This window comes from Lissotriton vulgaris, chromosome 7 (assembly GCF_964263255.1).
Source record: "Lissotriton vulgaris chromosome 7, aLisVul1.2, whole genome shotgun sequence".
NCBI classification, from domain to species: domain Eukaryota; kingdom Metazoa; phylum Chordata; class Amphibia; order Caudata; family Salamandridae; genus Lissotriton; species Lissotriton vulgaris.
This window is the reverse complement of record NC_141695.1, coordinates 629,870,193-629,896,888: the sequence shown is the minus strand read 5'-3', so window position 1 is coordinate 629,896,888 and position 26,696 is coordinate 629,870,193. Positions and strand designations below refer to the sequence as shown.

At 44.4% G+C, this 26,696-nt stretch overlaps 1 protein-coding gene across 1 annotated transcript in view; it reads left to right on the top strand.

Annotated features, from left to right (window-relative positions):
• The window catches only part of LOC147702167 (polycystin-1-like), a 599,895-nt gene that overhangs the window by 142,086 nt on the left and 431,113 nt on the right, over positions 1 to 26,696 (top strand). The window contains exons 2-5 of the mRNA XM_086930810.1: positions 12,785 to 12,856; positions 13,031 to 13,102; positions 16,472 to 16,653; positions 23,248 to 23,549. Of these exons, the coding sequence (XP_086786936.1) occupies positions 12,785 to 12,856; positions 13,031 to 13,102; positions 16,472 to 16,653; positions 23,248 to 23,549 (628 nt within the window). The remainder of the gene's footprint in view (positions 1 to 12,784; positions 12,857 to 13,030; positions 13,103 to 16,471; positions 16,654 to 23,247; positions 23,550 to 26,696) is intronic.

Below are 26,696 nucleotides of genomic sequence, written 5' to 3'. Positions count from 1 at the left end.
ATATATGAAAAAGTTTTGTGATGACCTGTCAAAATTGATACCTGAGCTGACGTGCTTCCATGTAGGAGATCCTTGCCACTTGCTAGATGGAATGCTGAAAGCATCTTTACAATCTTCAGAGTTAAGGAGGAATGCTATTAACTTTTTAATCCATTCTGGTGCACCGTTTTCTTATGCACAGGAACTATAATGCAAATATTTCTCATTTCGTGCTTTGTGTGGCATTAGAGAAAGAGTCATCCCAACTGTGCCCCTTACCTGATGGTTCTCAGTCCAAGGGGCTATGAATGCTATATTATCCATGTGGGAACCGTTTACGGAATTTTTGCTGAGTGATGATGCCAAAGGCAAGAAATGTAAGGATCTTTGGTCGCATATTGATAGTGATGAGGAAAAAAATATACTCTATTGCATTCTTAGATTTTTACAGGAAAACATAACTGATGTTGTGGACATAATACAAAAACGAGAGTCTGAAAACACCCTTGTCTGCCAAGTGTTCAGCATAATTGGTGTAGATGTGAAACATCTCCTTGAGAGTAGGCTGGGCAACACTTTAGAGACTTTGGCATTGTAACATGTTCCATGTTAGAGTGCTTGCTACTTGGTAAGCAAAGCAATTTTGAAGAGCAATTCAGGAACGTTTATTTTACAAGTATGAGAAATGGCTTGCAATGATGCATAGAACTGTCTCTTCACCAACCATGGCATTTATTTATTTATTTTATTTTATTTATTTTGCTTATATAGTGCAACAGCTACCCAACAAAGGGTTCCCCGGCGCTAATGATTCAGTGGTGTGTTACAAGACAGGGCGTATTCAGATGTTAAACAGCCAGGTTTTTAAGGCTTTTCTGAATTTCATATAACTCACCTCATTACGTATTGCATGTGGCATAGCATTCCATAGTGAGAGTCCAAGAAATGCAAAGGATTTTCCACCCATGCGTGATAATTTTATTTTGGGAATAACAAAGGGCCATATTATCAAGGGGGTTTATCTCCGCTTTTTTGGCTTTAAAAGCCAAGAAAGCGGAGATAAAATTATCTCCCTATTACCTAGCTGTCGCTAACACCAGTTAGCGACAGCTAGTAGGAGATAGCGACCATCTTCGGCCCCACTTTGCATGTCTGTGATATTTATCACTAATGACATGCAAAGTGGGCGTGCCAAGATGTTAGCGACTGGACAAGTGATTAGCTGTTGCAGATCGAAGAGTCCGGGAGGGATGATAGGGACGGACTAGTTTTTGTATGTACTTGGGAGCATTTTTGGTGGAAATCTTATGCATAAAGCACAGGGATTTAAATTTAATCCTATTCTCTATTCTCAACCAGTGTAACTCCCGGATATATTTGGAGGTTGATGAGGAAATAGGGATTTTCCACAACAGTCTCGCCGCCGCGTTTTGCACTGTCTGCAATCTGCGGATTGTTGCCTTTTTTACCCCCAGATATAGCACATTGCCATAATCAAGCCTGGATGTTATTAAGGCGTTGATGACCGTTTTCCTAGTGGATTCGGGTAGCATCCAACAGATTTTTTTGAGCCACTTTAGTATTGCGAAGCAAGTGGCCTATGTCTTCACAGCTTGCTGGTGCATGTTCAGGGAGTCATCAACAATGACACCTAAATTTCGGGCCTGCGAAGCCGGAATCGGGGGAGTACCGATTTCAGATGGCCAATGTTAGGGTCCCCATAATTCTTTATTTTTACCCAGGACAATTAACTCGGTCTTATCACCGTTCAGTTTGACAAAGTTTTCTTGCATCCACCCTGCAATCTTTCCCAATCCTAGTTTTAAGGTGGAAGGATTATCCCTTTCCGCAGAGGAAAGAGAGAAAAGAAGCTGAGAGTCGTCAGCATAGGAAAACATTTGCAATCCAGTCTCTTCCACTACTTTAGAAAGTGGGCTCATGTATAAATTAAAGAGTAGCGGGCTCAAAATCGAGCCCTGCGGTACTCCATGCTTAAAAGTCAGGGTGTCTGAGCAGGCAGATTGAGAGAAAACTTGGAATGTGCGATTTTCCAACAATGATTTAATCCAGTTGATGGCTGCACCACGAATGCCTATGGAGTGGAGTGTCCGCATAAGTGACACCGTGTCAAATGCGGCACTAAGGTCTAAAAGTCTAAAAGCACAAGTGCCACCGTTTCTCCCCTGTCCAACATGGCCCGGATGCTCTCTGTTATACCTAACAAGGTTGTCTCTGTAGAGAAGCCTGCGCGAAAGCCTGATAGAAGGGGGGGTAACAGGTCATTTGAAGTTAATGAAACCTCACCGTGGTACTCTGTACCTCTGTACAAGTTCTACATCCCTTCCATACAGGGAAATTTCCTCTGTAGTTTCAAAAGGCTGATTTGCATATAGCCATTGTCTGACCTAGGGTGGTGTGGAATGCAAAAAAACAATGGATTTAGGCCCAGATCTTTGTACTGGGGTGAATGTAAGACATTGTTCTGCATTCTGTCCATCAACTGTGTTTTTTGCAATTTTCACCCTGAGTGGGCTGGGTATGCTCAGACGTGAGTCCCAGGCTCTCCACATCACTGGAGTCAAGCTATCCAGGCTGAAGAAGGCTGAAAGCCAGAAACCGGTCCTTGGATGCTTGATTCCGGTCTGGGAAAGACATGGCTTGGTAGTTCGAGCTGAACTGTTCCCATGAGGCACAGGGTCAAGGCTGATTTGCATATAGCCATTGTCTGCCCTAGGGTGGTGTGGAGTGCAAAAAAAACGATGGATTGAGGCCCAGATCTTTGTACTGGGGTGAATGTAAAACATTGTTCTGCATTCTGTCCATCAACTGTGTTTTTTGCAATTTTCACCCCAAGTGGGCTGGGTATGCTTAGACGTGAGTCCCAGGCTCTCCACATCACTGGAGTCAAGCTATCCAGGCTGAAGAAGGCTGAGAGCCAGAAACCGGTCCTTGGATGCTTGATTCCGGTCTGGGAAAGACATGGCTTGGTTGTTCGGGCTGGACTGTTCCCATGAGGCACAGGGTCAAGGTTGATTTGCATATAGCCATTGTCTGACCTAGGGTGGTGTGGAGTGCATAAAAAACGATGGATTTAGGCCCGGATCTTTGTACTGGGTTGAATGTAAGACATTGTTCTGCATTTTGTCCATCAACTGTGTTTATTGCAATTTTCACCCCGAGTGGGCTGGGTATGCTCAGACGTGAGTCCCAGGCTCTCCACATCACTGGAGTCAAGCTATCCAGTCTGAAGAAGGCTGATAGCCAGAAACCGGTCCTTGGATGCTTGATTCCGGTCTGGGAAAGACATGGCTTGGTAGTTCGGGCTGGACTGTTCCCATGAGGCACAGGGTCAAGGCTGATTTGCATATAGCCATTGTCTGACCTAGGGTGGCGTGGAGTGCAAATAAACGATGGATTTAGGCCCAGATCTTTGTACCGGGGTGAATGTAAGACATTGTTCTGCATTCTGTCCATCAACTGTGTTTTTTGCAATCTATAACTCTGAGGGCATAAGCGCCCACCTTAATGCAAATGTTGCAGAACCTGCCCGGAGAATCACAATCTTCAAGTACACCTGTATTGGCATGGAAAGCTAAGTCAGTGGCCAGAGTTAACAAATTGTGTACGGGCTGTTTTGGTGTTGCCAGTCTCAAGTGCCAATGTTGAGAGGGCCTTTTCACAGAAGTTTACATGGGAAGGAAAGAGCAAGCGCACATGACCAAAGACTAACTGAATAAGTATTGTGGGGTGTACTACAATAAGATTATTTTGCAAAAATCGATTTGGACCTCATATACACTATATGTACACTGTCTATATACCATGCGCTCCAAATACACTATATGTACACTGTCTATATACCCTGCGCTATCAGTGCAGAAAGCAAGCACTGATAAAAGCAAAACATTCCATAAACACTGGCAAACACAGTTTCTGTTGTTCTTAATGGCACGAAAATGTGTAACGACTGATAAGCACTGTTTTTTAAGATATTAAAATCACTTGAAAAAACCCCACCAGAATTTACCAAAAATAGAAACTGAAAACAGGAAAGCCTATTTATGGTATAGTCTGTAGTAAAGGTACACAAACATTATGCGTTTGAGATCATCTAAGCTCTACGCACTTAAGTCTGGCACCACAGGGTACACAATCCATATTTCTAATTCCTAATTCAAGGGTGTAACATAGGCGACAACTGTTCTGTGGGCCCAGCCCTCTCTGGGCACCTCGAATCAGCCTAAAGTATATAAATATTAGCGAGATAATGGGAGCTTCAGGTGGCCCCATCATTTTTGCGTCACGCCTCTGATTTCTACTAATTATTTTCCACAAAATTACTGAAAAGAGGTAAGTCTTCTCTTTGGTTACTATCATGTGCAGTGTGTTTGCTTATCCAGGTATTCTTCGATGAAGAGGTCTTCCGTTATGCACAATGCCTCCTAAACACATGAAATTAATGGAGCGGGCAGTGCAGAAAGGTGAGCAGCAGAGCAGGGGGTGAGCGGGAGTGCAGATGAAACCTCCCAGGTCTCCCACGTCACTGCCTGGAATCTGACGCTGTGGAGGGGCATGCACTGGTTTGAGACTAACTGCGCCAGGTGTGGGCAGCATCTAGAAACTGCTGCTTTCCAATTCCATTTTTTTGTTGAAGCACTAAAACAACCTACAATGTGTGAATCTGAACGGAGCATCAGATACAAGGGAGTGGCATGATCTGTGAGCAGCTTAAACGTGGAGGGATAAGGTTGTTTTATGATGTGCCGGGAATGGAATTTGCGGCCGTAATATGATTGTCCGCTCGGTCTTTTATGGTGTAGCCTTTTCTTGTTTGGAGTACCCCACAAACTTGCACCCATCCTCTAATAAGTAACGCGGTGTCTGCAAGTGTCCAGGGGCCGTATTACGATAAAGGGGCATTTTCATTCCTTGCGCTGGGCGCACATTTTAAACAGTGCGCCCGGCGCAAACAATGAAAACGGGCCCTATTACGATGAATGTGCAGAAAACTCATACTGCCCTGGGGGCAGCGTATTTAGGTGAAAAAAGGAGCATCTGATTTACAGCCCCTCCCCGTTTCACTGTGCATGTGACAACCCGCCTGCACTTTTAGAGGCGATTAGAGATCATCTTGCAGGCATGTGCAGTCAGTGACCGCACCCGTCTGCAAGGGGATGTCTGACTTCCAGAGTGCTGCTCTCAGTTGACTCACTGATAGTGCACCACCTTTTAGGTGGCTCACTGTCAGTGTGCCTACTGACAGTTTCATTGGCTGTGCACCCACATCTGTAATACTTTGTACACAAAGGAGTTAGGTCCTATTGTCGGGACTAAGGGTGGGCTGGACCGTTGTACTAGAACAAACAAGCATTAGAAATGCAATCGGGCTCAGATTTATTTGAGTTTGAGCAAATGGCATTGTAAATGACAATGTCTTTTCGCCATGTGTTATGGAGTGTGTGCATGTGGTGTGTAGTGGAATTATGTGGGTTGGATTGTAATTTTACCAATGGTGGCATGCTGTGCTTTAGATGAATATGTTTAAAAGTAAAGTGTACCATACTGCGATTGCTGCAATACTTAATTGTGGATGTGTTAACAATTGATGTGTGCACTGATGGCTGGTGGTGTGTGTGCTTGGTGGAAAAGTGCACTGCCGGCTGGAGGTGTGTGTTGTGTGCCTGGTGGAAGGGTGCACTGATGGCTGGTGAGTGTGTGCTTGGTAAAAGCGTGCACAGATGGCTGATGGTTGTTGGTGTTTGTGCATGGTGAAAGCATTCATTGACGGCTGGGGGGGTGTTGTTGTGTGTGTTGTTTTCTGTGCACTGGTGAGTGTGTGGTGGTGAGTCTGTGGGGGTGAGCCTGGGGAGTGAGTGTGGTGGTGAGTGTGTTGTGTTGAGTGGTGACGAGTGTGTGGTGTTGAGAGACTGAGGTGTGTGGTTTCTGCGTGCGTTATGTGTGTGTGGTGTGTGTGTGGTGTATGTGTGTATGGTGTGTGTGTGTGGTATGTGTGTGTGCTGTATGTGTGTGTGGTGTTTTCTGCACACTCACACGCTGCCCCTACACATTCACACACTGCTCACCCGCACACTTCCAATGTCACCCTGCATAGTCACACACTGTTTATCCTGCACACTCATTCTGCACACTCACACAATGTGCACCCTGCACCCTTACACACTGTCTCTGCAGTCACTCTGCACTCACTGTCACTCTACACTCACTCTACACTCACTCTGCACTCACGAAGTGGTGACGTCGCCGAGCCCTAAAAAAGGTGGGACGGGACTTAAATGAGTAGTTATGCTAATTTGGGGCAAAAGATCTACTCTCCTATTTGAAATTGATTTTTCGTGTAATTTAGTGTTAACCTATACCCAGACGGGGCTTCTGCTATTGTTTTGGTGTATCTTGTGTGTGTTGGACGGGGGCGGGGGAGTGGGGTGATGGTAAAGCAATTTACGATTAAGAGGACTGAAAACCCCGCCCTGATTTCACACGATTCCTCGCGATCCCCCTCCTTCTAAACTCCCCCTGCAAGGAGGTAATTGGCGGAACATGCATGTGCCTATAATTTAGTTGCTTGCCTTCAGGGAGCTTCAGAATCAGCAAATATCCTATTTGTAGCAATGACAATCAGAATTCCAGAAAGTGCTCCGGTCCCCATAAAGAGGTGAGACGCTAGGGCACTTTATACCCCCGGCACTGCGGGATCGGAGAGTATTGGGGGCAATAAATCCCAGAATGACGTTTGTTTGGCAAAAAAACGGGGCAGAACTTGCGGAAATCGCTGTTTTCTGCATCAAACTCTGATCAATGTCTGCATGTCGGAGGGGGGGGGGGGGCGCAGCGCTTCACGCACCTCTCACCGAGGCTCCCGCACAGCCCCGACCCCAGGCCGAGGCCAGCCTCGATGGACACATTTCATCCCAGATTTACTAAGATGACGACGATGTGCGAGGGGGTCATGGGAAGTGCATTTCATGACGTCAGAAAGTGCCTACGCTGCCCCGGGACGGAGACTTCCGAAGCGCTAGAAAGAGACAGGCTGCTTTACACGGAGACCGCCCTGGACAAGGAACCAAAGCGCCATTGTATGTAAATGTAAATGTATAGGCATTTATATAGTGCACTACTTACCCGGAGGGGTCCCAAGGCGCTTCGACCGCTGCGAAACCCTTCCTGGCTTCCCTGAGAGATGGTCCCTTAATGGGTATCTCCAGGGTGAGACCAGGCATCCCCGGCGGTCTGGTGGGGCCGTTAGTGAAGATGAGGCAAGCTAATGCCCAGAGTTGCCGAGTGTGATCGCTGATCAGAGTGGGCACCGAGGCGAGAGAATTATCGAGTCCGCTGACCCTGGTCCAGAAACCTGCCGCGCCGGGAATCGAACCCTGGTCCCGGGCCGTCCTCTGCTCTCGGGTCTGCCGCCTCTAACCAGTGAGCCACACTAGAGGGAAACCCATGAAGTGACCCCTGGCCTCTCCGGGGCCACAGAGAGTTAACCTCGGCGAGCTCTCTGGGGCCAGGGGGGGCCCTGGCCTACTTACAACACACCTGGAAAGAGAAGCTAGAACTGGGGGCCGAGTTGAGCCTCGGCATCAGCTCAGCACCTGTGATTCTGGGCAAAATCACTTCATTTCTAAGTGCTTTCAAAAAGAAATAAGTGACTTTGTGTAATCGTGCAAATCCCTCAAGTCCCCTTCGATCAGTCCACACTATATAGAAATTGTAAACAAATAAAAGGTATAAATCATGAATGGGCCTGGTGCGCACCACTGGCCGACGTGCGCTGAGTTGCACCACGGGAATGTATAGATCTCTTTATGGAACGTCGAGGCGCTAAGGGGTGGCGCTATGCAGCCTAAAAAATAAATATTTGTACCAGAGCCGGTTTAACACATGAACAGAGTGGGGGCTGCCCAGGGCCCCGGCCTTCCAGGGGCCCCTGAGAGTGACGGTTCGGTTCAGCAGAAAGTCTCGCCCTGGTGACCATGAACAATTCTTAAACCGATTGTTTTAAATACTTTGCTCTTCTTTAATTTATTTTTAATGTGGGTGATATGTGGAGGTCGATTACAGACATTGTGCGGAGAAATGCGGTGTTTATGTTTTTATATATAATTAAGGGCGTGGCTTAAAAACAATTGCTTTAAATATCTGTGCTTACCATAGTGTGCTGCCCCACTGGTATTTTACTGCTTCTGTCATTGCATCCAGATATATAATAGAACAAGTAACACACCTACAACAAGCCAGGACTATTGGCTTTGTCAATGGTTGTTAGTTGCATAAGATAAAAAAGCAACAACTACGTCTTCGTTGTATACAATATTGAAAATGCAGAGAGTGTGAAAGTACTATAAATAGTCTTTTCGGAAGTTACATCACAGGCTGTGACGTGTGGTGCTGCTGCAGTATTAAGATGTATTTTTCTCTTCCTGAGGGTGAGGGCAAAAACGGAGAGCCCCATAGGGACTCGTCTTAGCATCTGCTTTATAGAACTGCCGGTGCTGAGCACCGGCAGGACCCGACCCACTTAAAACCCGGAGTATCTTGCTGCTGCCATGCCACCCAATAACACACACAGGGTTTATTTCCAGTATTTTATTTGGCGTGCCCTCCATATGTGCAACGAGCTAGCAGGGGTAGTAAGAGATATGTAAATGATGTTACAATACAGCAATATTCCGCACACAGTGCGTTGCTCACATGGTAGGCCCAGTTGGTATTAAAACCTCAACAATAGGCAATTTTGAATTTATTTTGATCTGAAGGTTAGTGGGTTTCAACTATATCAATTAATGACATTGTCACTTTTAACTTTTTGTACATCGGTTTTATGTTTTACTAAGCATACTTTGCATTTGAGTAACTGCCATTGCCTCAAATGCGCATAAACCTCCACCAGCGAGGGGGCATTTCTCTGCCGCCATGGGTCAGTGTAAGAATGTCTTCTTTTGACCTCTCCGAATAGCGGTGCATGCCCACGGGCCCGCGAGCAGGACACAATAGCTCTATTTGTTTCCCTCACACATCCCGCGGCTCTGAACGCAGAAGACGTGCGCCCGTTATGGCCGCGCGGCGACTGCGGGATTGATTTTCGCAGGCTCCGACGAGCGACATTAAAAGCCATTGAAGCGGCCCGTCGGAAATTAATGCTCAGTGTTATGGGCATTCACACCCTGGGAGTCGTAAAAATAAATCAGTCGTATAGTGTTGGGCAGCCGTTAATAATCTCCTGGTGAGGTCGCGTGACAGGAATGCTCTTCCTATGATGCGCCCGGCATCGTTCGCGGTTTTCGGACGGCCCCTTGAAGAGCCAATCATTTTCACTGTATTTGTTGTGCATGCACGCTGAGGCGCAGAGCGCGCGCCGCCACCGCCGCCAATGATCAGCACAGCAGGCTCACTGAACAGCGCAGCGCGTGAGAGCAGACGAACGCGCGCCCGATACATGCAATGCAGAATGGTGAACGCGCTCCCACCATCTGCATTGCATTAGAAGGGCACCCTGACAGCTCCTAATTAAAATTAATGGACTGCCGTGCGCGAAACCGCACAGAAAATGCCAAAAATGGCGAACGAAAAAACATATGCCCTATCGCATCAAGACTACTACACAGACAGCACCGCGAGGACCAATCACCATTCAGATTATAAAATAAAGCAATGCAAAAGTACGAGCACAGAGGAATTTTTCCAGCACGAGCCAGAAAGCCCGTTACAATACGGCTCGCAGCTCCTCCCCACTTCTGACGAAGTGGTGACGTCGCCGAGCCCGTAAAAAACCACAAGTGCCCACACACTCATATGTTTATAATGCAATTATTCCAAAGACCAAATGAAAAAAATCATTAAATCTGGTCAGGTACTTTTATTTATACCTATCACTTATGTTTTTGACACTTTTTTAGAGAAATTATTCTTTTTGGCAAAAGAAGATACACATATATAAACATTACATAACAAACGAGGCAAATTTAACAAAAAATGCACATAAAGCAAAAATACATCCAACTGACAGTAAACATTAAACATAAAATTTTCATTCATTTTATCGCTGTTTGTAAATCCATTTCTTATTCCAAAAAACAAAGCAACGTCAATGACAAGAGCAACACAGCATATATCTATTTTTCTGTAGCACTTGATGACATAGTTAGCTCTTGTGGGTGTGCCAACGCATTTCAGGTTCGAGTAACCAGTTCTCAAACCCTCATCAGGGCTTCGTTATTTTTCTGTATAGATGCAAGAAAACAATAAAGTTTTATTGACGACCTGTACGCCTCAAGTCTACCATTCATTGTTTATAGAATCATCAAATTGTACCTGTATGCTTTGATCAGGCGGGGGTATTTTCATATATGTCACTGAAGACGCGCTATTAAATGGGTCTCTGTATTTCAAGTTTATTTCTAAAAAATGAATGAAGCGCAAACCATGTAACAATACTGGCCACAACACAACGTTTCATAGCGTTCAAACACTGGAATATCGAGTTTACATACCTCCATGTGCACCATCCGGCGCCTCTTGGAGGGGAGGAAAAGGTTGTGGTCACTGTATAAGTGATCCTGTTTAGAAAGAAAGATTCATACATGATGTTTTATCACTTCACGGCAAAAGTCAAAGCACTGCGCATTTTAATCGCCAAGTGTCCCATACCTCTTGTGTGTGTCCTGAATTGTATGCAAGGTCGTTTTTCCTTTTTGCAAATATCGATTATTCAGTCCAGGACCTATCAAAATGAAGGACTGATTGTGTTAACAGGGCCCAAGACCCTGTTAACATCTGTAATACGGCACAGGCGTAGATGCAAAGAGATTCACTCATTTGCATGGGGCACACCCCCATGCAAATGAAGGAACACCCCCTGAAGATAGCGCTGGTGCTTTATGTGCGCCAGCGCTATCAGTATTATAAAAAGGGCCGCACGGGGGCATGCAAAGTGGGCGCAAATGCCTGTGGGGCCCCTGGGCACTTTCTGTAATACAGCCCCAGATGAGCAGAAACCACAGGAATGAGCAATTAACAACATGGTATAGTATATGCTCAGAGGTGCCCATCGGGAATGGCAGAGGAGTAATAATTATATAAAGAGCCATTGAGGATGTTTGAGGAAGTCCACACAGACATGGCAGAGAAGCTGCAAATATACAACCAGCCATAATGTCTGCTTGCAGGGGGGCACTCAGGAGCAGCAGAGAGCAGCAATTATACTATCAGCCAAAGAGTAAGCCTGAGGAGTCCACCAAGTTGTGATAGAGAAGCAACATTATACACTCAGCCATAGTATATGCTTTGATGGTTGACCCAGGAGTGGTAGTGGAGTAACCCATAGGAAATGCATTATACAGCTCGCCATGGCTGTTTGTTGGAGAGATTCCTGAGTAGTTGCCATGTGGCCAATTGTGGACTCACAACCTTGAAGGTGACTAGAGCTAGTGGATTGCTATGTAGTCTCTGGCCCAGCTGATGGTTGCAGTTGTGTTATTTTCCCATAGTGCCAGCCTTTCACTCTGGTCAGTAGTGTTACTGAAATTGGTCTTAATTCTTCTCTTAATGTGAAGTTTACTCTGCACTCTCTGCTTTTTTCCCCTATTCATCCGTGGATGAAAATTAAATGTATTTTGTAAATCTTGAATCCTAGTTTACACAATGATATACATACATTCTCTCCTTCTCTTATCCCTTCCAAATACGAAATACCTATTTGAAGTAAATTTTTTACAGCTGCTCAACCTTTGGATTTACTTATGACACCTACAAGTAGCTGAAAGCAATGATGATCAACTGCTTTACCCTATGATCTTTGCCAAAGGTCCCTCTTCATTTTCAGTAGCTGAAAGATGCAGTTGCCTCCTAAACATTGCCATTGGATTGATGTATTTATTATGAAAAGGTATGACAAAGGCAGTAAGCCTGACCAATTTATTGTGAAAAATTCCCATTAAAGTCAGTAGCTCTTGAGGGTGGATTGTCATTGCACTGTTTTAAAGGTTGTAGACAGGTATTTTATTACATTTATTTCCATACTGGCTACGAAATCCGCGAACTTTAGTATCATAGGGGATCTCAATCTACATCTTGGGGTCCATCTAAACGGTGAGACTGCCGATTCTTTTGCAGATCTCGCTGCATGTCAACTATTACAATTGGTACCTAGCTCCACTCATCGAGCGGGGCACCTCCTAGATCCAGTATTTTCTAATATATCGTCTCTCAGAGCCCTGCCCCCCCTTCTCATGGCCTGGACCGACAACTTTCTCATTTCGATAGCACTTTTCTATGAGAATTCATCTCCTTGCACACCCCCTGAGCCTCTGCTAAAACGCCCTAGGCATAAGTTAAATATCAATCTTCTCGCTGAGGCTCTGTGTTCCCACACGCCCCAACTGCCGGATGATGTGGAGGTAGCTAATAGTTGTGTTCATAAGTGGCTACCTGGTGAGGTTCACCATCACCACATTACATGCCAGCTTCCCGTGGCTTAGGGAGCTAACAGGACTACTATTGGGCGCCCACATGTTTCCAGAATGTTTTCTGGATTTATGTTGTGCAAACCTTCAATGATGGCCCCCGTTCAAGATGAAGACTTGCTTTGATGTATTGACTCAGCCAGATGGACACTTCTTTCTCTACCTCCATTTTCCCTAAACAACTGCTAGAGCCGTCTTAAGTAGATACTTGGGCTGCGGGGAAGGTGGGAGCAGACTCCATTGAAGAGAGGGCTATGCTCTGGTAGTGAAGCAGAATGCAGTGCACTTGACTTTACCAATGCCCTATTTTGCTTCTTTGCCCACAGAGATCTCTCACATAACCAGCTGAAAGAGGTGCGAGCAAGGGATTTTGCTGATTTCCCAGACCTACTGGAGTTGTGAGTAACAGCCCAAATTTAGCTTTCTAAGGAATGGACCCTACCTGTTTTTTGTAAATATTGCAATTGTACTGTTTTACAGTCTGTGTTCCTGCACTAACCATACCCGTTTAATCCTCTCCTACTCTCAGGACTACAGATCAACCATTATGTTTCTTTTTCTTTTTTTTTCAGGGACCTGAGCTTTAACAAAATTCACGTCATTGAGGAGGACACTTTTCACCCACTGCGGCAGCTGCAGTCATTGTACGTCCAGAAGTCTACCGTCCTTCACTGTTACGCTTTTGCCTCTGGTCCTAATTCCAAGTTCCTATTTGTATCACTCTATCTCTTGTAGCCCCTTCTCAGATTCACCTCTCATCCCCTTCAGCCTCTTCTGTTCCCTTTTCTGTCTCCTCCACTCTCCTCAGTTACCCATCTTCCTTCGTTTCCATTCTTTTGCTCCAATTTTACTCCCTTCTGTCTCTTTCTTATTCTTTGTACATTATGTTTTATCAATCTCATCATGCCATTGGATTGAAAGATTCCTTGTTTAATGATGGGCAGGTGGAAGAAAATGTTTACCGGATGTGATAAGACAGTGTTGATGGTTGGTTGATCTCCATTTCATTCTACCAGAATTCCTGCCCTTGGACCACGAGTTGAGGAAGAACCTCTAAACTCTCCCCACAATAAGTAACATTTCCGGGTAGATGCTGATTTACAAATTGGCTCTACATCTGTGCTGTCAGTTCCAGCTACTTCATCCATTTGATTGGCTGTACTTAGTACACCTGGGACCTCGTGTTTCACGCTAAATGAGGTGAAGTTAGTGTTTGTACTGGCCAGGAGTCAGCCTTTGCCACTCTAATTAGAGCGTCCTGGAGATCCTGGCATACAATGTGGCTTACCATATTTAGAGATCCTCGTCTGTGGGAATCTCTTAGCAAGAAGAGCATTTGCCAGTGTGGCGGATGCCCTTTTGGCAACAATGAATGTCTTTTTTGCAACCCACTTAATTTCTTTCTAAAGCAAGGATTTGTTTGAGAAAAGGAATATAACTATGGCCATGACACGCAGGGAGGGAATTTTATCCCTGCATATCTGGGCCATTGTTTGTTTCCCTGTCCTGATTCCCCCTACCTGTGGTTAGAAAATCAGTGGTGCCAAAGACCCACCACTGAGACCTGGTGGCCATGTTGTGGATGGACCACTAGATGAAGAGTTTCTGATGATGGAGCTATCTCCACCAAAATCCAAATAAAGGCCTTGGTTTGTCACACTTGTAATGGGATAGAACCAGCATAAAAGATGTTTGGACTCGCTCTTGTACCCATTTTCCAATATCTTCACAGCAGTTTAGAGCTGTGGTTAAAATCAAGTGCAAGAATTGAGGAGACTTCTTTTGGGGGCGAATTTCATGGGTTTATGTCAGAATATTGAGTGCAAAAATGGTGTCTTGCAAAAATAACAAGCACAGAATACATGCCATGAAGATATGTATCATCAGGGTACACATATGTGGAATTATGAATAGCACATATCTACTTACCTACATAGACTTACCTTCACAATATTGTGGTAGTCGATATTCTGGCTTTGATATTTATGTAGGATGATATTTAAGATATTTGGGAGCTTATTCACCAAGGTAAATTTGATTGTAAACCCACTTAGTTTTTACAGGCGTAATCCTCTTTAGCGGGGCAGATATCTCCCCCAGGAGTGTGGCGCGCTCCACAGCAGGAAATGCTACTCAAACAGTGGGAAGTGGGTGTTTCAAAGCATGGTTTGACTTTGAAGTTTGCCTCTTCCTTTCCATCCAAGAAATGGTTGTAAAGTTACTCCAGCCAAGGGTCGGCATAACTCCCGTTCCAGAGTGGGATGGGGAACAGCCAATCCAAGATTTGTTGAACATGTAAAGAAGGCATTTGTCTGTGTTAAAAAATATTTTATATGAGGAAATAAAAAAAAGTGTGCATTTGCACTGGAGATCCTATTGTCCCTCTGTGGACATATTGTTATGGAGAACTCTGCATAGCGAGAATAGGATCCAGAGAGAAAATGTACCTGCCCTTCCAAGGATTACCCTCGGAAACCTATGCTTGGCACTGCTTTCCGGCCATACTGCTGGGAATGTCGGAGGCAGAACTAGGAAGAGCACATCCAGGCTGTGGTGAACATTACTGTCCATCTTTTTGTAAACCGGCCCCATATTTATTATAGAATACCATTTGCATTAGCAGCAAAGTGTAAAACCTTGTTAAAAAATCATTTGCTTTTGTATTTCCACTTGGCATCAAATTTTAAACGAGTCCACATTTTTCTCCTTGGGAATATCATTCTGCATTAAGGGTGATAGTAATTGAAAGAAGGCCAAGCGTACTGAGATCTCTGTACCTTCGAAGCTTGCTGCATGAAATATTGGCAGCACTACATGCATCCAGGGGCGTTGGTCTGGACTGGTGTCTATAAAGGTATATCATGTACTGCCCGTTTTGAAGTAAAACAATCACGTGTTTCATTACTTCAGAGTCTGGCACAATATCCAGGAACTTTAGGGGCAGATTTATGGAGGGCTTGCGCCGCGTTTACGCCGCCGTTGCGTGACGCAACGGAGCGGAAACGTGGCGCATCCCTGCGCCCTATTTACAACGTGACGCATCTATGAGATGGCGTCACGTTGTACAGCACTGCGCCATGAGGAGGCGTTCCTGCGCAGGGGGGGGGCGTTCCTGCGCAGGAACGCCTCTTGAAAGTGGCTGAGTGAAATCTATGAGATTTCACTCAGTCACTTTCAGGGCAATGCTGCGTCAAAACCCTGCGTTTGCTTGAAGCAGGCGTAAGGCTTGAGGCAGCATTGAAAGAATAGGCCCCCCAGAGCATTGCTGGAGCTGCGTCGCGCTTGCGACGCAACTCCAGCAATGCGCCACATTTCCGGCACAGATGCGTCACGCATCTGTGCCGTTTTTGCCCCATGGTGCGCCGCATCATAAATGCGGCGCACCATGGGTGGCGTAGCTGTGGCGCACTGTGGCGCATGTTAACTGGCGCATCCCTCGGGATGCGCCAGTTAACATAAATATGCCCCTATATTTCTCTGCAGCAGAAGGTCGTGTAGCTGCCTAGAGCAACAACACGCGTATTGAGCATCAAATAAAGCATGTGCCAAGAAGAAACGTATGTTCTCCTCCCTGTTTTCGTTCTTAAAGGGCAGAGTTGGCCAGGGATAGCTCTGAAAAGCTCCTTCCTGCCCCTGAAGCTTTCTGGGGCTTTTCTGTGCTTTCCATGTAGGTAGACAAGCTCTGGGTGGAGGATTGGAAGAGTTGAATTGCTAACAAAGTGATCTCTGCAGAGTATACATGGAGTTAAAAGGCAATTTTATCAATACATCAATATAGCACCAGCCCTGGCATGATCGCGAGCCAATAATGTAATTGTTCATAAAGGGAAAGTAGTGAGAGAAGTTAAGGTACCTTAAGGTTAAGTCCGTCTGATAGCTTGAAACACATCAAAATGTTGCTGTAACTTCATCCCTGCTCTTCCCTCCCCAACCCCTATATCACCGAGCTTTGCGAGATCCCCAAACATCTCATTGATTTTCTTTTTGCTGTTGATCTGTTCCCCCACAACCAGGAAACTGGGCAACAACAGTCTAGTGTGTGATTGCTCCCTGAGATGGCTGGCCAGATGGATGCGAGAGAATACACGTGTAATCCGGGACCATGAGCCTCTGAGGTGCACCCAGGCAGCAGCCTCGAGGAGTGGGGACAGCAGCAGCGACCTGCTCCATGCAAGCTTCAGCTCTCTTCTCTGTGGTAAGAAGATGCTTCATGGGGAAGATGCAAAGCTCATTGGTCCTTCTTTCTGATCAGCTGCCCTCAGCCATTTTCTTCTTACCTAAGTGTCTCACTAAACAGGCATTCTAATCAGACTGTCTATCCTTCAGAGAGCTACAAAGGTTTATCCTAAAGTTGCTCTTTAGAGGCTTGTTATCAATCTGGCGCCCCTTTTAAAGATTCAAGAGGATGGTATACTGAAGCTGAGCAGCTGTCCTCAGCCATGGACCATGAGGTTCTTGAGCCACAACCGTCTTAAACTTCTTTTTCAGGCTAGTTGTATGTGACAGTGTCGAGGTTGATAATATCAACCTACAATAAAAATGTACATTGCATGTTTGATACAAAAATATCAAGTTTTTAATATCAAATTGCACATATATTGGTCCACAATGCAGTATATCATCAAGGTAAGTAGATGTGACTTCAAATTAGTAAATGTGGGAACCTTATTTATGCTTAGCTTGATGATGTGGTGGAAGCAATATTTTGGGGTTGATATATGTATGGGTCAATATTACTATCCTTAATATTTTGACATCACCATCCTCTAAATAAGAACATAAGTATATCATTACTATTCTTACTACTGCTATACTGACCTCGAAATCTAGTGGTTAGTTGGATGTGGTGGCCCTGTTGATATGCGATGCAACACATTCAACATAGTGGGAGTATACACCCAGGCTAGACAGGTGGTAATTAGGAAGTTGTCATTTAAAGAAATATTTTTTGTCCTCCCTATGAGGAGTTACCTGCGCTGATTCTTCTGGTTTGCAACTCGCTTACCCTGACAGTTTAAACTTCTAATTCAGTTCAGTCTTTTTCGAGGCCGTCTCTTTCCCACTTCACCCTGGTACCCTGGAGGAGGTCTGCCGTGTTGTTTATCAACTTTTTATATGTGAGGGAGATTGCTTTCTCTGGTAGATATCCATCAAGCAGTCTGTCCTCGAGGGGTGTGGATTCTGGGGGGACTGCATCACATGTCAGATTTGAAGGTAGCGGAAGTATTCTGTGTTGGCAAGTTCATATGTTTGTTGCAGGGAAGCAAATGTTTCTATGTCACTCTTTACACATAGATTCCCAATGGTCGAGATCCCAATAAGGTCCCATTTATCAAAGCCCTTCGACCGTCAAAGGTCACTTAATCTCTTAGTATCCCAGAGTGGTCTTGCTAGTGTCAATCCTCGGTCCCACCCAAGGCTTTTGGTTGCTGCGTGCCAGACCTGGACAGAGTGGTTGATCGGACCAGTGAGGGAGAACCACTTTGGCTTAAAATTCAGGGCTCTGTTATAATTTCCACCTGGAAGGAGCCACCGGTCCATGGCGTAACCCGGGTCATCTATCTGGCAATAAGTGGAGTGATTAATCGCTGCGAGGTGCACTGCCCAATAATATCTCTTGAGGTCCGGAAGGCTGATTTCACAGTCATACCAGTTGAGGGTGAGCTTATTATAATAATAATAACCTTGAATTTGTAAAGCGCACAGCTACCTCCGAAGTGGTTTCCCGGTGCTGGTGGCCAACAGGAAAATTAAGTGAGCTATTGCCCAGTCACATGGTGCTGGGCTGACCTGCCTCCGGCGATCGAACCGTGAACCCTGTGGTCCGGAGTCAGGCACCCTGGCTGCCGCGCCACACCTCTTCCACGCTAGCCGGGGTTTCCCGCCCCACAGAAAGTCTCTCTGTAAGCCGTCTATGACGAAGGTAGTAACTCTTAAATATTTTAATATATACCATTAATATAAAGTTAATTAAACAAATCTCACGAATATTTAATATAATATTTACATATAAACACATATACATATATATATATGTGAGTATGTTTATACATATATTATATATTTATACTAATACACAATTATTAAAAAAAAATATTTTACATATATATTTTACATTATATAGATTGTTTTTCTCGACCTCGGACCTGAGGATCTGGGTTCAAGTCTCGGTAATGACGCCAAACATCCTGTGATTCTGGGCAAATCACTTAATCTCCCCGTGCCCAACAAAAATGAATGTGTGTCCTCATGTAACGTAACTGGTGCTATGTAAAGCTCTCTGATACCCGATTCGGTTCGGATCAAGTTTGCGCTATATAAAACTCTGCAAAAAAAAAAAAAGATATAAATATATATATATCCGTCCTGCCGCTGAGCATGCTGCTGAGCATGCACCACCCCTTCGGTGGAGGCCACGGAGCTTCTGGTGACAGAAAACTCGTTTATGTGGGGAGAAAGCACAGATTGAGGACGTACGCGCCCAGAGGGGCTCATGTAGTGCCTTATTTGCATGGAATGATGGTGCTGCCATACAGGAGTGAAATGGATTGTGTGATTCCCGAAGGCTACGTGTATTAATAACGAACTGTCCATCTGAGAAACGATATTGCCAAACCCAGGTAACCACAAATCCCATCAAGCACCTTATTGACTGTTAAGCTCATGACGAAGTGATTAAACGAAACGCGTCGACGAAAAGTCAAATGCTGTTAGTTATCTCTGCACGCGCACGCCCATACTAATAAAAGCTGATGGGGTAAAGCACTGACTCTCGAGTGATGCTCATTCTTTGGACAACCCTCAGCGGAGCTTTGATATGAAGCAGCCGTCCTGCCGCTGAGCATGCACCACCCCTTCGGTGGGGGCCACGGAGCTTCTGGTGATAGAAAACTTGTTTGTGTGGGGAGAAAGCACAGATTGAGGATGTGCGCGCCCGGAGGGGCTCATGTGGAGCCTTATTTGCATGGAATGATGGTGCTGCCATACAGGAGTGAAATGGATTGTGTGATTCCCGAAGGCTACGTGTATGAATAGCGAACTGTCCATCTGAGAAACGATATTGCCAAACCCAGGGAAGCACAAATCCCATCAAGCACCTTATTGACTGTTAAGCCCATGAGGAAGTGATTAAACGAAACGCGTCGGCGAAAAGTCAAATGCTGTTAATTATCTCTGCACGCCCATACTAATAAAAGCTGATGGGGTAAAGCACTGACTCTCGAGTGATGCTCATTCTTTGGACAACTCCCAACGGAGCTTAAATATATATATATATATATAATCACCTACTGGCGGTCGCCAGTAGGTAGTTATAGTTAGGACCTAGTTTCCATAGGAAATCCGCAACATTCTATTTGGAATAACTTTGGCGCCGGTGGACGAATCTTCGCGAATTTTCCCTAGAAAATGGCCTGCTCCGCTCCGCTCCTTCCTTGAAAGTTTGGGGGTAATTCGTGAAGCAGGGGCCGAGAAAAAAGGGGGGGTCCCAAAACGTGTTTTCCCCATGCAATTTTTCATAGGACCTTTAGCCAGGGCTACAGCCCGAATGGCTGAACAGAATTACACCAAATTTGGCAAAAAGGTAGAGTTCGGTTCGCAGATCACGCTTTTTGTTAAATGGTGTAAATCCATTCAGTAGTTCCTGAGAAAATCATAAGTAAAATCATAAGTATATCTATAGGCACGTACCGTACGCATACTGTCCGCATACAGGTCCGCGTACGTCCGCGGACCTTCCCAAGCACGAGCTACATGCTAATTGGCTGGCAACTGCCTCTCAACACTCCAAACCAGAAAGTGTTGGCAGCCATCTTGTGCCTCGGTACACTGAGGCACAAGAAAGGAGTGAAACAAGTGCACAAAACACGAAAGGGGGCAGGGTAGAAACACCCTGACCCCCTAGGCCTGCTCAGGGAGTTCCACAAGGACCCTCAAGGCCCCCAATATTTATTTTTTTTCTGAAAAATCGCGGGGTACGCGTACGTAAGCGGACCTGTACGCGGACGTCCGCGTACGTAAGCGTACCTTTCCGAGCACAAGCTGCATGCTGATTGGCTGTGAACACTCCAAACCAGGAAGTGTTGGCAGCCATCTTGTGCTCAGTAGACCGAGGCATAAAAAAGCAGAAAAACAAATGTGTAGAACGCAAAAAGGGGGCAGGGTAGAAACATCCTGGCCCCCTAGGCCTGCTCAGGTGGTCCCACAAGGACCCCAAGGCCCCAATTTTTTCTTTTTTATAACCCGGTCTGCTTTTTTTCAAATTACCCCCCGGGGGGACCAAATCCCGGGGGCATAGTGAAAAAGAAGTGTGGGGCGGGCCCAATCCCCCCCACACTGCCCCAGGGACCGCCACCCCCGGGGTAAAGCAACGCAGCACCATGGCGCATACTTGAGGTTCCTGGTGGGCTAGTTGTCCCCCAGGGACCCCCAGTATGCAAGGGGAATTAGTTCCCCCTCTGCAAACGTGCCCGCGGGCTATGTTGCAGAGAAGTGTAAAAAGGGGCCATGCCTCATTACACCTCTCTGCAATGCAGCCCCCTGGCGCATACTGGAGGCTCCAGGTGGGCTAGTTGGCCCCCACAGACCCCCAGTATGCAAGGGGAATTAGTTCCCCCTCTGCAAACGCGCCCACGGGCTGCGTTGCAGAGAGGTGTAAAAAGGGGCATGGCCCGATTACACCTCTCTGCAATGCAGCCCCCTGGCGCATACTGGAGATTCCTGGTGGGCTAGTTGACCCCAGGGACCCCCAGTATGCAAGGGGAATTAGTTCCCCCTCTGCAAACACGCCTGAGAGCTGCTTTGCAGAGAGGTGTAAAAAGGGGCGTGGCCTCATTAGATCTCTCTGCAACGCAGCCTTCTGTTGCATTCTGGAGGTTCCAGGTGGGCTAGTTGGCCTCCAGGGACCCCCAGTATGCAAGGGGACTCAATCCCCCAACTTAGAACACTCTACAGGGCGCGTTTGCACATTGGTGAAGGTAGGGGGCAGGGCTTGAGGTGATGTGAGTGCAAACATGCCCTGAGGCGCGTTTTAAGTTGGGGAATTAATTCCTGTTCAATCCAGAGGGTACCTAGGGGGCAACTAGTCCAACAGGTATCTCCAGAGCTGTGTTGCAGAGTGTTGTAAAAAAGGGGCGTTCACTTTGAACACCTCTCTGCAACATAGCTGCCTGGCGCATACTGGACGTACCTGGTGGGCTAGTTGGCTCTCAGGGGACCTCAGGATTGAAGAGGAATTAATTCCCCAATCTAGCTCACTACTATTCCTGAAAAGTAAATTTACCTGTACTTACCAGTAACTTGAATTTCCTTCCATATGATATAATTGCCTGATATATAAAATATATATTAATTAAAAAAATATTAAATTTAAAAAAAGTATTACAATTTCAATATTTTTAAAAACATTTTTGTTTCAATTTATATAAAAAATATGTAATGTAATTTAAAAAATAAAATATCTAAAAATAAATAATTTTAAAAAAATGTAGTAAAACAGTATAAAAAATATAACAATTAATACATTTAAAAATTATCATTTACAAAACCTTTGAAATTCACTGAAAAAAACATAGGTTTCAGCCACGTTATAGTTAGGAATTAGTATTGAAAAAACCTTAGAAATTCACTGAAAAAACCATAGGTTTCACACACGTTATAGTTAGGAATTAGCATTTAAAAAACCTTAGAAATTCGCTAAAAAACTATAGGTTTCACACATGTTATAGTTAGCTGGACATTTCACTCATACAAAACTATTGAAATTCCCCCGTTATAGTTAGTTCAGCTAACTATAACTCGCGCGCCCACAATGCACTGCTGATGACGTCAAATATTACATCACTCATGACATGGTCAGTGACATCACTCATGACATCACTCATGACATCTAAAATGACATCACTGATGACATCACTGATGACATCATCCAGTGAATGTGTGTCTTTCTGAAAAATAAATATGTTTAAATATTAATTGTTAATTATTTATTACCTAATTCATTTCCCACACGATACCTCTACAAACGAAGCAACCTGCTCCTGAAACATTAGTAAAAGAAATCAATATTACATAATATACATAATTTTTATATCAATCACATACCTACTTAAAACAATTAATTAGAAAAAAAGATATTACTTAACCACATCCGCGCTCAGAGAATTCTCCTCCTGTGCTCAGATTTACAAAATCCCATGTTTCATGACGAGCTGGGCTCGGCATCAGCGTGCGAGGAGGCTACGCCATGACGAGCCCAGCTCGTCATGAGCCTGGAAGAGGTTAATTGGCTTCCCACTGTATCACCTACAAAACCCAACAACCCGCTACACTATAAATTACTATTAGCAATTAAAAAATTCTAAACCAATTTAAATACAAACTATATTAAAAAAAAACTAAAAACAATTATGCAAACAATAGTAACATATAAAATTGATACATGAACTAAAACACATTAAAATTATTTTAAAAGAATCTATTTTTTGCAACTATATCATTGAAAACGATAATTAAAACAACGATATCCTTAACATATTACTTACCTGAAGAAAAAAATATTCTTGACCACAATATTTCTGCATCACGATATTTTTGTATCACAATATTTTCTCCCCGATATTTCTGTCTCCCGACATTTACCACTTGATACTTTTTCCAGATACCCATGTGACTGACTGTCCCAAACCAACCTGCTTTTCAGAAGTGCAGACCTGACAAGACATTAGGATATTTTCTTATCAGTTATTCTGAGTCTTGGGCAAGTGCTAACACTACTCTTCTTGCCTTTCAGCGGACTCTTACATCTCCTGTGCCACTCAGCCCAGTGGCAGCGGGGACACCGTGCTATACTTCTCTATGCTGAATCTAAAGCGGCACACCAAGGACTCCTGCCATGCACTGTGCTTCCAAGAAGACCATTCACACTATGGCCTTGATGAAGAGGGCCACTGTCTGTGTGGCTCTCTGGGGACCGACGGAGCTCGGGCGGTACACATGACGGCCACTGAGGAAGTCTGCAGAGCTGTTTGTTCCAACACCATGCAGAGCAGCGTGTGCAACCGGACAGTCATTCATGCTGTGTATCCTGTCAAGGTACGACCAGGTCCAACAAGGCATGTCAGGTCAGGTGCTCCTTCAGTGGAGCTAGGAGACGGGATCAAAACAGAAAGAGTGAATGTTTCGTAGAGAGGTAGGTGGCCTAATCACTGCCAAGTCAGGAAGCCATTGCCTCAGTTTGTAACTGCTCTGAGAATATAAGACTGATTCAGGTTAAGAATCTGCGAAGTGTTAGTCCAGATGATACATGTCATAGTGACAGTCCTCCACTTGGGTCAAAGCAGCTCAGGAATGTTCATTATTTTTGTGTTGCAGACACCCCCATCTGGAGATGCTCCAGCAAATAAATTTCATACACACACTCACCCTCAGGGATTTTGGAGTGCTCTCTTACCCTTGATTCTCTATACTTACAATTTTCACATAGTAGTGATTGCAGGGTAATACTCCTTTTTATTAAATACTAAAGAAGTATACCCACTCACTCATGTATCAGTGTCTGTAAAATATTTACCATGTGTCCTGATCTTAATAGTACATTGGATTGGAACTGGAAAAGTAGTCGGAGTAATCGGCTGCAAGTCATTCCGCCTGCAGCTTTAAAGATCAGTAGAGTCCTCCACACTCCAGGACATCTAGAAGGAATATCGAGGATCAACTAGCTCATTCATCTTCATTTCATTTTCTTCTGAGATCTGTTAAATTGGTTTGCTCTTCTGGTTACCTTGATGTGAACTCTTGTCAGCATTAGCCCATCAGCCCCAGGCTTGTATTTATTTGCAATGGGAATTCAGAGACAAAAAATGTTTGTGTGTGAGAGAGCCATAGTCAGGAAACGATTATATCTAAAGGCTAATTTACACTGAGTTTCTCTCCTTCCTCAGATCAGGTAGGAATTAAGATCTTGTCTCAGTCCTCCAAACCAGCCTTGTCTTGTAGAATCAACATAGCTCAAGCCAGAGGGCATATCATCTGGAATGTGGTGGTCATATTACTGTCCACCCACTAACCCCTACAATGTCACTAGAGAATCATCATTATGCAGGATTATTCTGTAATAGATTCACATGATTTACATTCCCATGTCTTCTAGTGTCTCAAGCTGAAAATAAATAAGTTTGCTAAACATTCTTTTTTGCCTCCTTTGTGTAAAGACATGCCTGTAATAAGACAAATATTTGACGTCAATCAGACCCAAAATTATGGGCGACCCTGCATCATCTTCAGATTTTGTTTTCCAGTGTAGCAGACTGACTAAACTTTAAGCAGTTCCAAAGGGGTTGGCTTTGGAGGTGGGTGGTAATCGAAAGTCCTCCAATTCTGGTAGGAAATACTGCATGCGGACGAGAATCCATTTATGATTCTACCTGTAGATTTCGTTTGGTTTTTGACTTCCTTAAAAATGGGATGATTTTAAATTAGTGTCCCTTTCTACAGAGGATTACCCTTCTAGTCAATGTAAAAACGCAGGGTCTTGTATGTAACTTTCTTTGGCTTCTCAGGATCTCATTTCTCTTGCCCATTTATTCCCTTTTGGTGTCTGGTCGTGTTGCCCTTCCAATTCTGTTTTGATTGCTACACCTAGACCAGTTGAGAGTGTAATTTCTTTCATTAAGAAAGTGTCCAATGTTTCAGTTCCTACAACCTGCAATGGTGTAACCCCCACCTGAATCTCACTTGCAATGGAAGCTATTGTTCCTAAGCAGCCACAGCATTACTGTCTGTTTTGACTTTCTCAGACCTCACACAGAAACTACAGAGTTGAGAATAAACTTGCGAGACCCAGTTATATGAGTAGAAAATCAGATTTGTGAGACTAGAAAATACATGTTATAAGAATTTGTGTATTCTCAAATTTCATAACCTCTCAAAAAACTATTTTACATCATAAAGGAGTTTGTGTGTGCTTCTGCTTCACATATAAAGGTGGGTTTGCTTTATCTTTTTAAAGAAGCTCTATTTTCTTTATTTCTGAAGGGGAGAATATTTGTAATCATGTCCTTGCCTCTCAGTCATGTTTCTCTGCTCCTGCTTCTGATTTTACCCTGTTTCCTGGTATTCATCCAGTTGACTCTCTCTCATAAAACAATCTGCTATTTTCTGTTCTTAACAATCAATCTGGATTCCTGGTCTGCTGGGCTGTCAACTATCTAATAACAATGGCCCAGCAGTTATCTCCCCACTGTGGCATCTTTTAATCCATTTCATAGACAGAATATGACCCCTTTATTGATTAAAAAAAGCATAGTTTCACCTCTCTTTAAAAAGGCCTCATTGGAGCCCCTACCAGACAGTAATGTATCACTTCCTCAATCCACTTCCCCTTTCCATCCATTGAATTGTGGGGCCCTGTGTTTTTCACTGCCTAGCTGTGTCCTTTAGCTGAACTAATGCATTTGTTTGTGCTTTGGCCTTTACATCAAAGTCTGTGAAACCCAGATCTTCAATACATTATAAAATGTCATCAGCATATGCTACCGCATTACATGTATCAGATTTGAATTGTATCCTAGCAATGTCTCCTTTGGATCTAATAGACTCTAGTAAGGGTTCAAGTAGAAAGAGTAATGGGTTGTGAGGGCGTCTTTTTCTCATTCCTTGACTAAGAGAGAAATTGTGTGATGTATTTGTCTACTTCCCTGAAGAAGAAGGAAATATTGTGATAACGCGCTAACAGATTTGACTCTTACCACAGGAGAATCTTACAAAGCCATTGCCATTTCGATCAAGCCATCTCCATAATTAAATTTACACAGACCAAAATGTAGAAACAGCCAAAATACTTTTTCGATTGCCTTCTCTGCAGCCAACAAACACAATAAAGGCGTCTGGGAATAGAGCAATCTAGCTCTTTCAATTACATTCGAGAAAATCGTTGTATTATTACTGGAGTGCCAGTTTCAGAGGAAATGTGTTCATGCTGGGTGTATATATTTAGGAGGGATGTTTTCCAATGTATATGTCAGTACCTTGACATAAGTCTTGCAGTTCAAAATAAAGAAGGAGGTTGCCCTGTAGTTTTTGACCTGCAGTTTTATTAGGTAATTGTGTATCCTTACCATCATTGGGTACACTGACTATTATGTCCTCCGATGTCAATCCTTGAGCCTGAGCAGACTTTGCAAAGAGTTGACATAAACTGAGGCGAGGACCCCAAATCTGATCCCAATGCTCTCAATAGAA